The following is a 13264-nucleotide window of genomic DNA, read 5'->3' as shown; positions in this document are numbered from 1 at the left end:
AACAATCAATGTGATTCATCATATCAGCAAGAGAAAAACCAAGAAGCATATGATCCTCTCATTAGATGCACACAAAGCATTTGACAAAATACAGCATCCATTCCTGATCAAAACTCTTCAGAGTGTAGGGATAGAGGGAACATTCCTTAACATCTTAAAAGCCATCTACGAAAAGCCCACAGCAAATATCATTCTCAATGGGGAAGCACTGGGAGCCTTTCCCCTAAGATCAGGAACAAGCCAGGGATGTCCACTCTCACCACTGCTATTCAACATAGTACTGGAAGTCCTAGCCTCAGCAATCAGACAACAAAAAGACATTAAAGGCATTCAAATTGGCAAAGAAGAAGTCAAACACTCCCTCTTCGCCGATGACATGATACTCTACATAGAAAACCCAAAAGTCTCCACCCCAAGATTGCTAGAACTTATACAGCAATTTGGTAGCGTGGCAGGATACAAAATCAATGCCCAGAAATCAGTGGCATTTCTATACACTAACAATGAGACTGAAGAAAGAGAAATTAAGGAGTCAATCCCATTTACAATTGCACCCACAAGCATAAGATACCTAGGAATAAACCTAACCAAAGAGGCAAAGGATCTATACCCTAAAAACTATAGAATACCTCTGAAAGAAATTGAGGAAGACACAAAGAGATGGAAAAATATTCCATGCTCATGGATTGGAAGAATTAATATTGTGAAAATGTCAATGTTACCCAGGGCAAGTTACACGTTTAATGCAATCCCTATCAAAATACCATGGACTTTCTTCAGAGTTAGAACACATTATTTTAAGATTTGTGTGGAATCAGAAAAGACCCTGAATAGCCAGGGGAATTTTAAAAAAGAAAACCGTAGCTGGGGGCATCACAATGCCAGATTTCAGGTTGTACTACAAAGCTGTGGTCATCAAGACAGTGTGGTACTGGCACAAAAAGACACATAGATCAATGGAACAGAATAGAGAACCCAAAAGTGGACCCTCAACTTTATGGTCAACTAATATTCGATAAAGGAGGAAAGACTATCCATTGGAAGATAGACAGTCTCTTCAATAAATGGTGCTGGGAATATTGGACATCCACATGCAGAAGAATGAAACTAGACCACTCTCTTTCACCATACACAAAGATAAACTCAAAATGGATGAAAGATCTAAATGTGAGACAAGATTCCATCAAAATCCTAGAGGAGAACACAGGCAACACCCTTTTTGAACTCAGCCACAGTAACTTCTTGCAAGATACATCCACGATGGCAAAAGAAACAAAAGCAAAAATGAACTATTGGGACTTCATCAAGATAAGAAGCTTTTGTACACCAAAGGATACAGTCAACAAAACTAAAAGACAACCTACAGAATGGGAGAAGATATTTGCAAATGATGTATCAGATAAAGGGCTAGTTTCCAAGATCTTTAAAGAACTTATTAAACTCAATACCAAAGAAACAAACAATCCAATCATGAAAAGGGCAAAAGACATGAACAGAAATCTCACAGAGGAAGACATAGACATGTCCAACATGCACATGAGAAAATGCTCACCATCACTTGCCATCAGGGAAATACAAATCAAAACCACAATGAGATACCACCTCACACCAGTGAGAATGGGGAAAATTAACAAGGCAGGAAACCACAAATGTTGGAGAGGATGTGGAGAAAAGGGAACCCTCTTGCACTGTGGGTGGGAATGTGAATTGGTGCAACCACTCTGGAAAACTGTGTGGAGGTTCCTCAAAGTGTTAAAAATAGACCTGCCCTACTATCCAGCAATTGCACTGTTGGGGATTTACCCCAAAGATACAGATGCAATGACACGCCAGGACACCTGCACCCCGATGTTTCTAGCAGCAATGGCCACAATAGCTAAACTGTGGAAGGAGCCTTGGTGTCCATCGAAAGATGAATGGATAAAGAAGATGTGGTTTATGTATACAATGGAATATTACTCAGCCATTAGAAATGACAAATACCCACCATTTGCTTCAACGTGGATGGACCTGGAGGGTATTATGCTGAGTAAAGTAAGTCAATCGGAGAAGCACAAACATTATATGTTCTCATTCATTTGGGGGAATATAAATAATAGTGAAAGGGAATATAAGGGACGGGAGAAGAAATGTGTTGGAAATATCAGAAAGGGAGACAGAACATAAAGACTCCTAACTCTGGGAAATGAACTAGGGGTGGTGGAAGGGGAGGTGGGCGGGGGGTGGGGGTGAATGGGTGATGGGCACTGGGGGGGGCACTTGACAGGATGAGCACTGGGTGTTATTCTGTATGTTGGTAAATTGAACACCAATAAAAAATAAATTTATTAAAAAAAAGAAGATAGACAATGAAGTGTTATCAAGGATGTGGAAAAATTGGAACCCTCAGCACATTGCTGGTGGGAAGGTAAAATGGTGCCATCTCTGAGAGGTAGTTTGGCAGTACAACAAAATGTTAAAAATAGAGTGACCATATAACTCAGCAATTCCACTTCTAGGTATATACCTAAAATAATAAAAAAACAATGTCTACACAAAAAGCTCTACAGGAACATCCATGGCAGCATTATTCATAATAGCCAAAATGTTGAAACAACCCAATAAGTCTATCAACCATTGAATAGATTAACAAATGTGGTATGTCCATACAATGGAGTATTGTATTATTCAGCCTACAAATGTATGCTACAAAATTGATGAATTTAAATGAAAGAAAGCAGACACAAAAGACCACATATTTATCATTCCATTTACATAAAATGTCTATGATAGGCAAATGCATAGAGGCAGAAAAGTCGATTATTGATTGCCTAGAGTTGGGGGTAGGGTGAATGGGAAGTAATTCTTGATGGATATGGGGCTTCTTTCAGGGGTGTTTTGGAATTAGGTTGTGATGGTGGTCGCATGACATTTATGAGTATACTAAAAACAATAAAAGATAAAGTTTGTGGTATGTGAATTGTATCTGTAGAGAGGTTAAAGGAAAGTAAAGGGAAAAGAAAGGGAAGAAAGAAAAGGAAGAAAATAGATCAAATAAATGGAAGGGAGGGAGGGGGGGAAGAATGAAAAATAAAGCAAGCTAGTCAGCACTAATGAGTCAGTACGGCTCCCATGGCTCCTTCATCAAAAGCAATAAACCTGCTTATCAAATTCAGACTTTTCCCAGGGTTGAATGATTCTCCATGATCTTGTCCCACACAAAGTTTAGTTACTTCTTGATTCCAACATGAACCTAGCCAGTCTGATCTCCATGGCAGGCTTAGTCTTACCTGAATGGTATTGCTCATATTGTTACCTTAACTCAGAATAAATTTCCTCTTGCCCTCCATGTTTCTAATTTTACTCTCATCTTTTAGTGAGTTTTATTTATCTATTGAGTGAGTGAGTGAGTGAGTGAGAGATTGTATGTATGTGAGTAGGGCAGAGACAGAGAGAGAATCTCAAGTAGACTCTGTGCTAAGTGTGGAGCCTGACCCCACAACCCTGAGGTCATGACCTGAGCTGAAACCAAGAGTCAGATGCCTACTGGACTGAGCCACCCAGTCGGTCTTTTAGAAGTCAAAAACAAGTGCTACCTACTTTGAAGGTGCCTCTACACTACTACATATAGATAACATCACAGAATCTGTGAGTGTAAATTCTTTGAGGAAAGAAGCACTACGGTTCTTTTTTTTTTTTTTTACCTCTCAGAGATCTTAAAATATGCTAAATACTTGTAATTTAGGTGATTGGTTCACTTAAATTGCTTTTTGAAAAAATTCTCTTGATAAGATTTAATGGGTAAGATTGATACATAATCATTATGAGTGCTCAGTTCATTAAAAGGAATGTGTGGCTGAGACTACTAGCTATCCACCACAATCCTATCTCCCCTTCTTCGATAGTATCTGAACATATATATGCTCGGTCACATTATATTTTGCAGACTTCTTTGTAAATAGGTATGGCCATAAAACCAAGATCCTTACATAATATGGATGAAGTGATATATGCAGGCTTTAGACCTAAAAGCCAATAAATTTTACCACAATTGTTTCTCCATGCTCTCTCCTGCTTCCTGTGAGGGGTAATGGCAATGAAAGAGCATGTTGGAAGCCATGTTTGAAGATGACGGAGCCTGCTGTTAGCCTAAATCCCTGAATAATCTCATGAATCTCTGCCTATCGACTTAAATACTCTTGCTCTTCTTTGTTTATATGTTTGAGGAAACTTTGTGTTTAAGTTATTACCTGTTTGAGATTATTTGTGTTAGCAGTCTAACTTCCCTAATTAATATAGTGTGCTCCTAAAGGATTTTTTCCAATGATTCCCCCACTACTTACAAAATAAAATTCAAACTCCTGACCTATCCTGATTTACCTTATTGATTTTTTTCTCTATCTACTTCGTTTCATTCACCCTACATTTCTACTAAACAAAACACGGTTCTAAATATATTCCATGTTTACCTCCCTGTGTTTGGTTACATTGATCCCTTTACCCAGAATATTCTTTCATTCCATCTCCATACATCCAAAATTCAATTAGACCTACAAATGCTAAACTCTTCCACGAGGCCTTCTCTGATTCCTCCAGATGAAAATAACTTATCCCTATTATAAATCCTAATAGAACTTTACATTTCTCTAATGATTTGTCCCACTTGTTTTTTATTTGACAATGAATATATGTTTTCATACTTACTCATCTGTTTACCTTCAAGGGTAGGATCCTTATATGACTCATCTTTCTACAGTCTTAAGCACCTAGCACAGTATCTTTTACAGAGCATGAATTCAACAAATATTTGTTAAAAGAAAAATGAAGTAATGAAATACCAATTCTCTTAAGTATTCCTACTACCATCCTACCTAGATTAAAAATACCCCCTATCAATCTCAGCCCAATCTCTGTCCTATTTATCACAATTTTAAAATTAATGGAGCTTTATTTAATATGGTGCTACCATTTGGAATAGGCACACAGATAGGCTTATAATGAAATCATACCTGGCAGTATCCAATTTTGGGATTCTTATATGCATAAGCAGTGAGCACCCGCCTCAGAGAAGATATGCCAGTGTCATTCTGAAAGGCTGGGTGTTCAGGCAGGGAGCGACACAAATCACGTTCAATTTCCTCAGTAGCCAAGTTGCAGGTCCCTAAGGACTGCTCAACCAATTCAGCATAATAGCCAGGATTAGCAGCCATGTCATTAACAGCACCTGTGCAGATGATTGCATTAAGATACAAAAGAAGAGGAATGTAATAAACCTACCACTTACATATACACATAAAGAATTGGATTAAATTTAGCTTTATACTCAAGTGCTATCCTAGTACAAACAAAAGGAAAGCCTTCACTAGAATCTACAACATCAGCATACCAATTTTATCTAATAGAATTTTCATGAACTGTTTCTTCCCCTTAACTTTTCTTTGACATTAGAGATAGAGACCTTCAATTAGCCATATCTTGCCTAATAAACTATTTTGCTCAGACAATAGATGTGTGGATATACAGGTAAATACATGTAACTACCTTATTCTCTTTGACTAATATGAACTCGTGACAAATAAGACTTTGTTCTAGTCATCTAGCCATATGCACTAAGTAATTATTTTTACTTAGTGCATTAGCTTCTGGAAGGGGCATAGCTAATGTCTGTTAATAAAATGAATAAATGTAATACCTGAAAAAAGCATCCAGAGCTCTCCCCTTAAGGCCTCTGGAATCCCTCTTATAACCAGATCTCGAGTCTTTTTGGTCCGAAACATGCTAACACCGCGCCCACATTCTGCAAATAGGATGTTCCATGACTGTTCCTTCATCTTTTCTTTCAACTGTAACAAAAAATCATAGCAAGTAAACATGGTGAGAAATTAACTTCTTTCAAATAACTTGAAAACTCTCTTCCCTGTGAGACAATACCTGCGGAAATCAAGAACACAGAAAGCCAAAATCAGTACTCACAGAAGGGCCAAACACTAGACCACTCATCACAAATCTTTCAAATCCATGTGAGCATAACAGCTTTAATTTACTATTTTAACTCTTACCTAAAATCATATAAAAATGGGAAGAGACTTACACTTAAGAGGTAAAGCTTTGACCCATCACTCTCCCCCAAACACCCAGATTTTAGGATTATTGGCAATCAATGCAAATAAAACCCAATGTTCAATTTTCATTGTTTATCTTAATTCTTGATAACAGCCCTTTTATTTTTTTATTTGTTTTTTCGATAACAGACCTTTTGTGTAATGGAATGAAACAAGTCACACAGTAGTACCTGCTGGAAAACCTGATTTAGAGCACCAAAAGAAGAGTTTTCAGTTGTGATACCTTCTAGTCTGCTCTAAGATTTTTACTTTTGATCAACTGTTTCAATCGACAGATTTAAATATTTTGTTTTCCTACCATTTTGGAATTAAGAGTCTCCAAACTCTGAGGGTGAAATACTGTCATTAAGGCTTCAGTGTTCACAGTTTCACTGCACTCTCTCTGGCATGTCAAAGATCGTACCTCAGTATTATCAGATGGGTCTGTAGAATCAGAACTAATGGGAACCTGAAAAAGAAAAAATGTAATTGTCCCAAATGTATGCTTAAAAATTTCTGTAAGAAATAGAAATGCTAATGTTTTATCTGTCATTTATAAACCACCATCTATCTACTTAATAAATATAAAAGCAACATCTCAGAAAGACATTGTGTTTCTATCAAATTTAGAGATATAGACAAATCAATGTCTGGAACAGCAAACTCAGAACTTCTGTGAACCCACTGCCCTATAAAAGCAACAAAATACTGGCAAAAGATTTTAAAAAGTACCAGTTCAGAACACTGGAAATTTACCAAAGGCACAGAATGAACTGAAAAGCAAGGATACAACTGAAACTAATGAACCTCAGTAGGAACACCAGATTCTGTTAAGTTTTGACTTGAGGCTATTCCCATCATCCCTCCTCCCAAGCTCAGAGATATGGTAGCCATGAAAGCCTGCATTAAGACAGCCGATGGATGGATCTTTTGGCACTTTATGAAAATCCCCATCCACAGAACACAGTCAATACTTTGACCAAACAATAGCTCCCTAGAAAATCTCCATTCTCAGAGTGTTGTTATCATTTGATTTGATTCAGAGCTCAGGTCTCTGAAAAAAAGCCCCATCCCCAGGGCATTACAGAAAGTCATAGTAATCTGCTGATAACATCACAGCTGCCTAAGGCTATAATTTCAGTTTGGGGCAAACAAGAGCCAGGCTAAAAACCTAAAAGGAAGATCTGGATAACAAGATAAACACGGGGAACTTTGAAAGATTCTGAGAGATTCTTGGGGATCTAGAAGTATATATGCATGTACAGGGGTATGAAACTCCCTGGGAAAGAAATGGGACAGTGGAAGGACCCAGTCACTCAACTCTGGCTGACTTTGGAGGTAAGCAATGAACCCCTAAGGCTGATTTATAAGCTACCTGAAGTTTGAAGTATACCTTCACTAAAGATTTCCTGGTAAAAAGTAGAAAACTTAATAGTTCAAGGTATTTAAGGAACTCTTCTGATCCATCACTGGCTGACCACCAATTTATACTGACTCATGGGGGTAATCCAAGAAAGCCAGTTTAAAAATAAAAACAAGAACTATTTAAAAAGAAAAGGCAACCAATAGAAAATGGCTTTGAGAGGGTCCAGTTCCTGGATTTTGTAAACTAAGAATGTAAAGTAGCTATTGTAAATATATTAAAAAAATGAAAGGAAATTAAATTTAAAAAAATAAAGGACCCAGTTAGAAAGTGGGCAAAAGATCTGAAGAGACCTCATCAAAGATATAAAGACAACAAATAATCATAAAAAAATGCTCAGTATTATATCGTTAAGGAATTGTAAATTAAAAAAAAAAACACTGAGATACTACTGGCTATTAAAATGGCTAAAATCCAAAACACTGATAATAACAAGTACTTGCTGCTGAGGATATAGAACAAGAACTCTGATTTATTGCTGGCAGAAATGCAAAATAGCACAGCCACTTTAGAAGACAGTTTGGCAGTTTCTTACAAAGCAAAACATAGCCTTACTATAGGATTAAGGAATTGTGCTAATTATATACCCAAATAGTTGAAAATGTATGTCTACACAAAAATTTGCATGTGAATGTTTATAGCAGTTTTATTCAGAGTTGCTAAAAACTGAAAGCAAACAAGGTATCATGAGGTGAATGGATAAACACTATGGTATATCCAGATAATAAAATATTTTTCAGCAATAAAAAATGAACGGTCAATAAAACCTAAAGAAATAGAAAATTTGAACTTACTAATAACATGTAAGGACATTTAAAATGTAATCCAAAACCTCCCACCAGAGAAAAACCCTGGGCCAGATGGTTTCATGGGTGAATTCTACCAAACATTTAAAGAAGAATTAATGCCCATCCCTTTCACATTCTTCCAAAAAATTAAAGGGGATGGGAACACTCCCAAACTAATTTTACGAGGCCAGTATGCCCCTGATACTAAAGTCAAATAAGAACATTACAAGACATTACAAGTCCCAATCCCAATGAATACAGATGCAAAAACTCTCAACAACATACTAGCAAATCAAATTCAAAAGCACATTACAAGGCTCATACACCATGATCAAGTGGGACTTATCCCTGAGAGGCAAAGATGGTTCAACATACATAAATCAATAAATGTGATAAACCACATGAATAAAGGATAAAAATCTGATCATACCCATAGATGCAGAAAAACCATTTGACGAAATTCAATGTCCTTTCATGATAAAAACTCTCAACAAAGTGGGTATAGAAGAAACATATCTCAATTTAAGAAAGGCCATATATGACAAGTCCACAGCTAACATCATACTCCATGGTAAAAAGCTGAAAGCTTTTTCTATGAGATCAGGAAAAAGATAAGGCTGCTAACTCTCACCACTCCCATTCAACAAAATACTGTAAGTCCTAGCTAGAGCCATCAGTCCAGAAAAAGAAATAAAATGCATCCAAATAGGAAAGGAAGAAGTAAAATTCTGTTTGCTGGTAAAATGATTTTTTATACAGAAAAACCTGAAGACTACCAAAAAAACTACTAGAACTGATAAATGAATTCCGTAAAGTTGAAGAACACAAAATCAATGTACAGAAATCTGCTTCATTTCTATGTGCTAACAATGAAGCAGCAGAAAGTGAAATTAAGAAAAACAAATCCCAGGACACCTGGGTGGCTCAGTGGTTGAGTGTCTACCTTCGGCTCAGGGTGTGATCCTGGAGTCCCATGATTGAGTCCCACATTGGGCTCCCTGCATGGAGCCTGCTTCTCCCTCTGCCTATGTCTCTGCCTCTCTCTGTGTGTTTCTCATGAATAAATAAATAAAATCTTTTAAAAATCCCATTTATAATAGCAACAAAACCAATAAAGTATCTAGGAATAAACTTAACCAAAGAGATGAAAGACCTGTACTCTGAAAACTATAAAACACTGATGAAAAAAATTCAAGATGACACAAAGGAATGGAGACATTCCATGCTCATGGGTTGGAAGAACAAATATTGTTAAAATGTCTTTATTACTCAAAGCAATTACTCATTTAATGCAATTCCTATAAAAATTCCAACAGCATTTTTCACAGAACTAGAGCAAACAATCCTAAAATCTGTGTGGAATCACAAAAGACTTCAAATAGCCAAAGCAATCTTGAAAAGGAAAAACAAAACTGGAGGTATCATAATTCTAGATTTCAAGTTACATTAAAAAGCAGTAGTAATTAAAACAGCATAATACTAGTATAGACACACAGATTGATGGAATAGGACAGAAAACCCAGAAATAAACCCACAATTACATAGTCAGTTAATCTTCAACAAAGGAGGAATGAATATCCAATGAGAAAAAGTCTCTTCAACAAATGGTGTTGGGAAAACTGGGTGGCCACATGTAAAAGAATGAAACTGGACCACTTTTTTATACCATACACAAAAATAAACTTAAAATTGACTAAAGATCAGATCTAAATGTGAGATCTGAAACCATAAAAAAATTGAACAGAGCACAGGCAGTAGTATCTCTCACATCAGCTGTAGCAACGTTTTTGTAGATATGTCTCCTGAGGCAAGGGAAACAAAAGCAAAAATAAACTATTGGGACTGTATCAAAAGAAAAAGTTTCTGCACAGCGAAAGGAAACAAAACTAAAAGGTAACCTATCGAATGGCAGAAGATATCTGCAAATGACATATCTGACAAAGGGTTATAACCATATCCAAAATATGTAAAGAACTGAAACCCCAATACCTACAAAACAAATAATCCAACTTAAAAATGGCCTCTAGAAGACATGAACAGACATTTCTCCAAAGAAGATACCCAAATAGCCAACAGACACATGAAAAGATGCTCAAAATCACTCATCATCAGGGAAATGCAAATCAAAACTACAATAGGATATCACCACACACATGTCAGAATGGCTAACATCAACAACACAAGTGTTGGAGAGGATGTGCAGGAAAAGGAACCCTCTTGCATTGTTAGTGGGAATGCAAACTGGTGCAGCCATTCTGGAAAACAGTACAGAAGTTCCTCAGAAAGTTAAAAATAGAACTACCCTACCATCCAGTAATCACACTATATGGTATTTACATAAAAAACACAAAAACACTAATTCAAATGGATATATGCACCCCTATGTTTATTGCAGCATTATTTACAATAACCAATACAATACAATAGTGTGTGTGTGTGTGTGCGCATGCACACACACAAGGGAATATTATTGTGGCATACACACATATACACACACATGCAATGGAATATTTTATATAGCCATAAAAAGGAATGAAACCTTGATATTTGCAACAACATGGATAGAGCTAGAGAGTATAATGTTAAGTGAAGTAAGTCAACCAGATAAAGACAAATACCATATGATCTCATTCATAATGTGGAATTTAAGATACAAAACAAATGAGCAAAGGAAAAAAAGAAGAAAGAGACAACCAAAGAAATAGACTCTTAGCAATAGAGAACAAAATGATGGTTATTAGAGGGGAGGTGGGTGGTAGATGGGGCAAATAGGGAATGGGGATAAATGAGTACATTTAAAAAAAAAGCATTTCCTAGCAAACCAGTATACTGACTTGTATTCTGTATATACTCTTACTAAAACCTCTAAAAGTGGATTAGAGAAACTAGAAAACCTTAGAACTCTGAATTACATTTGAAATGATGATAAACTCATTTTGAAACAAAATCCTTTCTTTACAACTGATCATACCCAACTACTAGAGGCACCGGAGAGATTTTGGGGAAAAATTCCGGTTCTTCAGGTTTAAGAGATACAGATAAATTGAAGGAGAAAGAAAGATAAGCAAAGATTAAATCTAACACAGAGAATGAATCTGAAATGGAATAAGCCAGGAAAAAAAGTGATATAAGCAAAAATATAGAAGCACTGGGAGAGAAACTACCAGGACTGATCAGGTTTTACCTGCATCCTCAACATCAAGCTAAGGAATATCCTGGGTGCACACCTGAAGAGAATGAAAGATTATAAAGTTGGGGCATGAAAATTCTTGATGGTTAACATGAAGATGCTGGGTCTGGAACTGAGATATATATACACTGTAATTACATGTTTTCATTGTGTTTTTCTTTTATCAAAGAAAAAGCTAGTCTTATCAATACTGCATTATAATTGACTTAGCATAAAATTTTTAGTCTACTCTGCAGAGGTAAAAGCTGCTATAATCCTATTCAAATAAAATAATATAGCCTGTAAAACCAATGTTGATTTTTTTCTTTGAATTTTTAATTAAAATACAATAATTATAATATGATAAATTTTATCAATCTATTAAAAATGTGAGTTTCCCAGGCATTGAAAGTGAAAATTAGTTTGAATTGAAACTACCTACATTTCGATAAAGGATATACAAAACATCAAAATCAGGCTCTTAACCACCCTTTGCCAAAAATATTTGCCTTTTCTAATATTTTACTAGTAAATAGCTTTGCCACTATTTTCCTTTGGGCTATAATATTTAAGTAAGGCTGAGCTCCTTGATATTAAATAAAAGATACCCAAACTGGTTTAAAATTGCTGTCTCTCTATAGAAGTCAGAGGAGAGTCCTTTTTTAAGGCCTTATTAAATATTAAATATAGTTTGAGTTATTAAAAGCTATGTTACATGAAAGCACAAGATGTGTATTATCTGAGATACTGCAGATACAGTCAAGAAAGATCAAATGGTAATAGTTTTTAAATGTGACAATTGAATTTAAATTGGAAAAAAGTAAAATCAGTAAATATGAGTTCCTAAAAAAGGATAAAGTTCTTAACTCTAACTTCTGCTTTATAATGTGACTTAGAGAATATAATTTCTTTGGTTCTGGTCTTTTAAAAAAAATAAATCTAAGCATGAATAGAAAAAGTACTATGAGCTTTTGAAAGAATGGACCACAGTGAAACACAAACTTTTTTAAAAGAATGATTTGATTGTTATATAATTACCTCTGTGCTAATATCATGACACTGAGTTGAAGCTGCTCCGCACTTGAGTCTGAGTTTTGCCACCAGTTGCTCAAAGTCTTTAACCTCACTGAAGCGAAAAGCTGTTTTTCCTTTGATGCTAATGATGACAGATTTGCTGGAATCATTTGTCTTATCTATAGCTACAACCTGGGGGGTAAAAACATACTATAAATGAATCACATTCTCCCTTGTTACTGACATTTTCAGGCAAAATATGTTTAGCTTAATCTTTTGTGGCTAAAGCTTTGGTTCATGGTATGACTTATTAAGGAACAGATTTTGGATGCTAGTTGCACCACTGACACAAACTCAGTGCAAGTTATTTCACTCCTCAAAAAAAAAAAAAAAGGTTTTATCAACACGTAGCCTTAAAAAATAACAATACAAATGTAAAAATTCAGTGCTACAATGCTGACAATTTGTTTCTAACTTACATAAAAGCTATCAATTCTATTATTTGACTATGCGTTTCAAATATAAAAGTCTAAGTTTTGGTATTCATAAATGAGCAATCATGCTCCATCTTGAGTCATCCTGAACCCTTATCTGGTTTGTAAATTTTTAAGTTTTTTCTATTTTCACTTTTAATAAGAACTATAAGGCTCTTATCCTAGTACTTTTATCCTGAAGAATAATACTGAACTTAAAACATGATTATTGGGGCACCTGGGGGGCTCAGTCGGTTTAAGTGTTCAACTCATGATTTTGGCTCAGGTCATGATCTTGGGGTTGTGAAATCAAGCCC

The 13264-nt window shown here is 35.8% G+C and overlaps 1 protein-coding gene across 3 annotated transcripts in view; it reads right to left on the bottom strand.

Annotated features, from left to right (window-relative positions):
* The window catches only part of TBC1D8B (TBC1 domain family member 8B), a 68678-nt gene that overhangs the window by 27405 nt on the left and 28009 nt on the right, over positions 1 to 13264 (bottom strand). For 2 of the 3 annotated variants that reach the window (XM_049107623.1, XM_025431530.3), the window contains exons 7-10: positions 12499 to 12666; positions 6400 to 6549; positions 5672 to 5822; positions 4989 to 5203 (exon numbers count right to left, since the gene is read on the bottom strand). In XM_049107623.1, the coding sequence (XP_048963580.1) occupies positions 4989 to 5203; positions 5672 to 5822; positions 6400 to 6549; positions 12499 to 12666 (684 nt within the window). The remainder of the gene's footprint in view (positions 1 to 4988; positions 5204 to 5671; positions 5823 to 6399; positions 6550 to 12498; positions 12667 to 13264) is intronic. The other variant, XM_025431531.3, reaches the window with a different exon arrangement.

The sequence above is a fragment of the Canis lupus genome, chromosome X (genome assembly GCF_003254725.2).
Source record: "Canis lupus dingo isolate Sandy chromosome X, ASM325472v2, whole genome shotgun sequence".
NCBI lineage: Eukaryota > Metazoa > Chordata > Mammalia > Carnivora > Canidae > Canis > Canis lupus.
The sequence above is the reverse complement of the archived record's forward strand: the minus strand, read 5'-3'. Positions and strand labels throughout refer to the sequence as shown.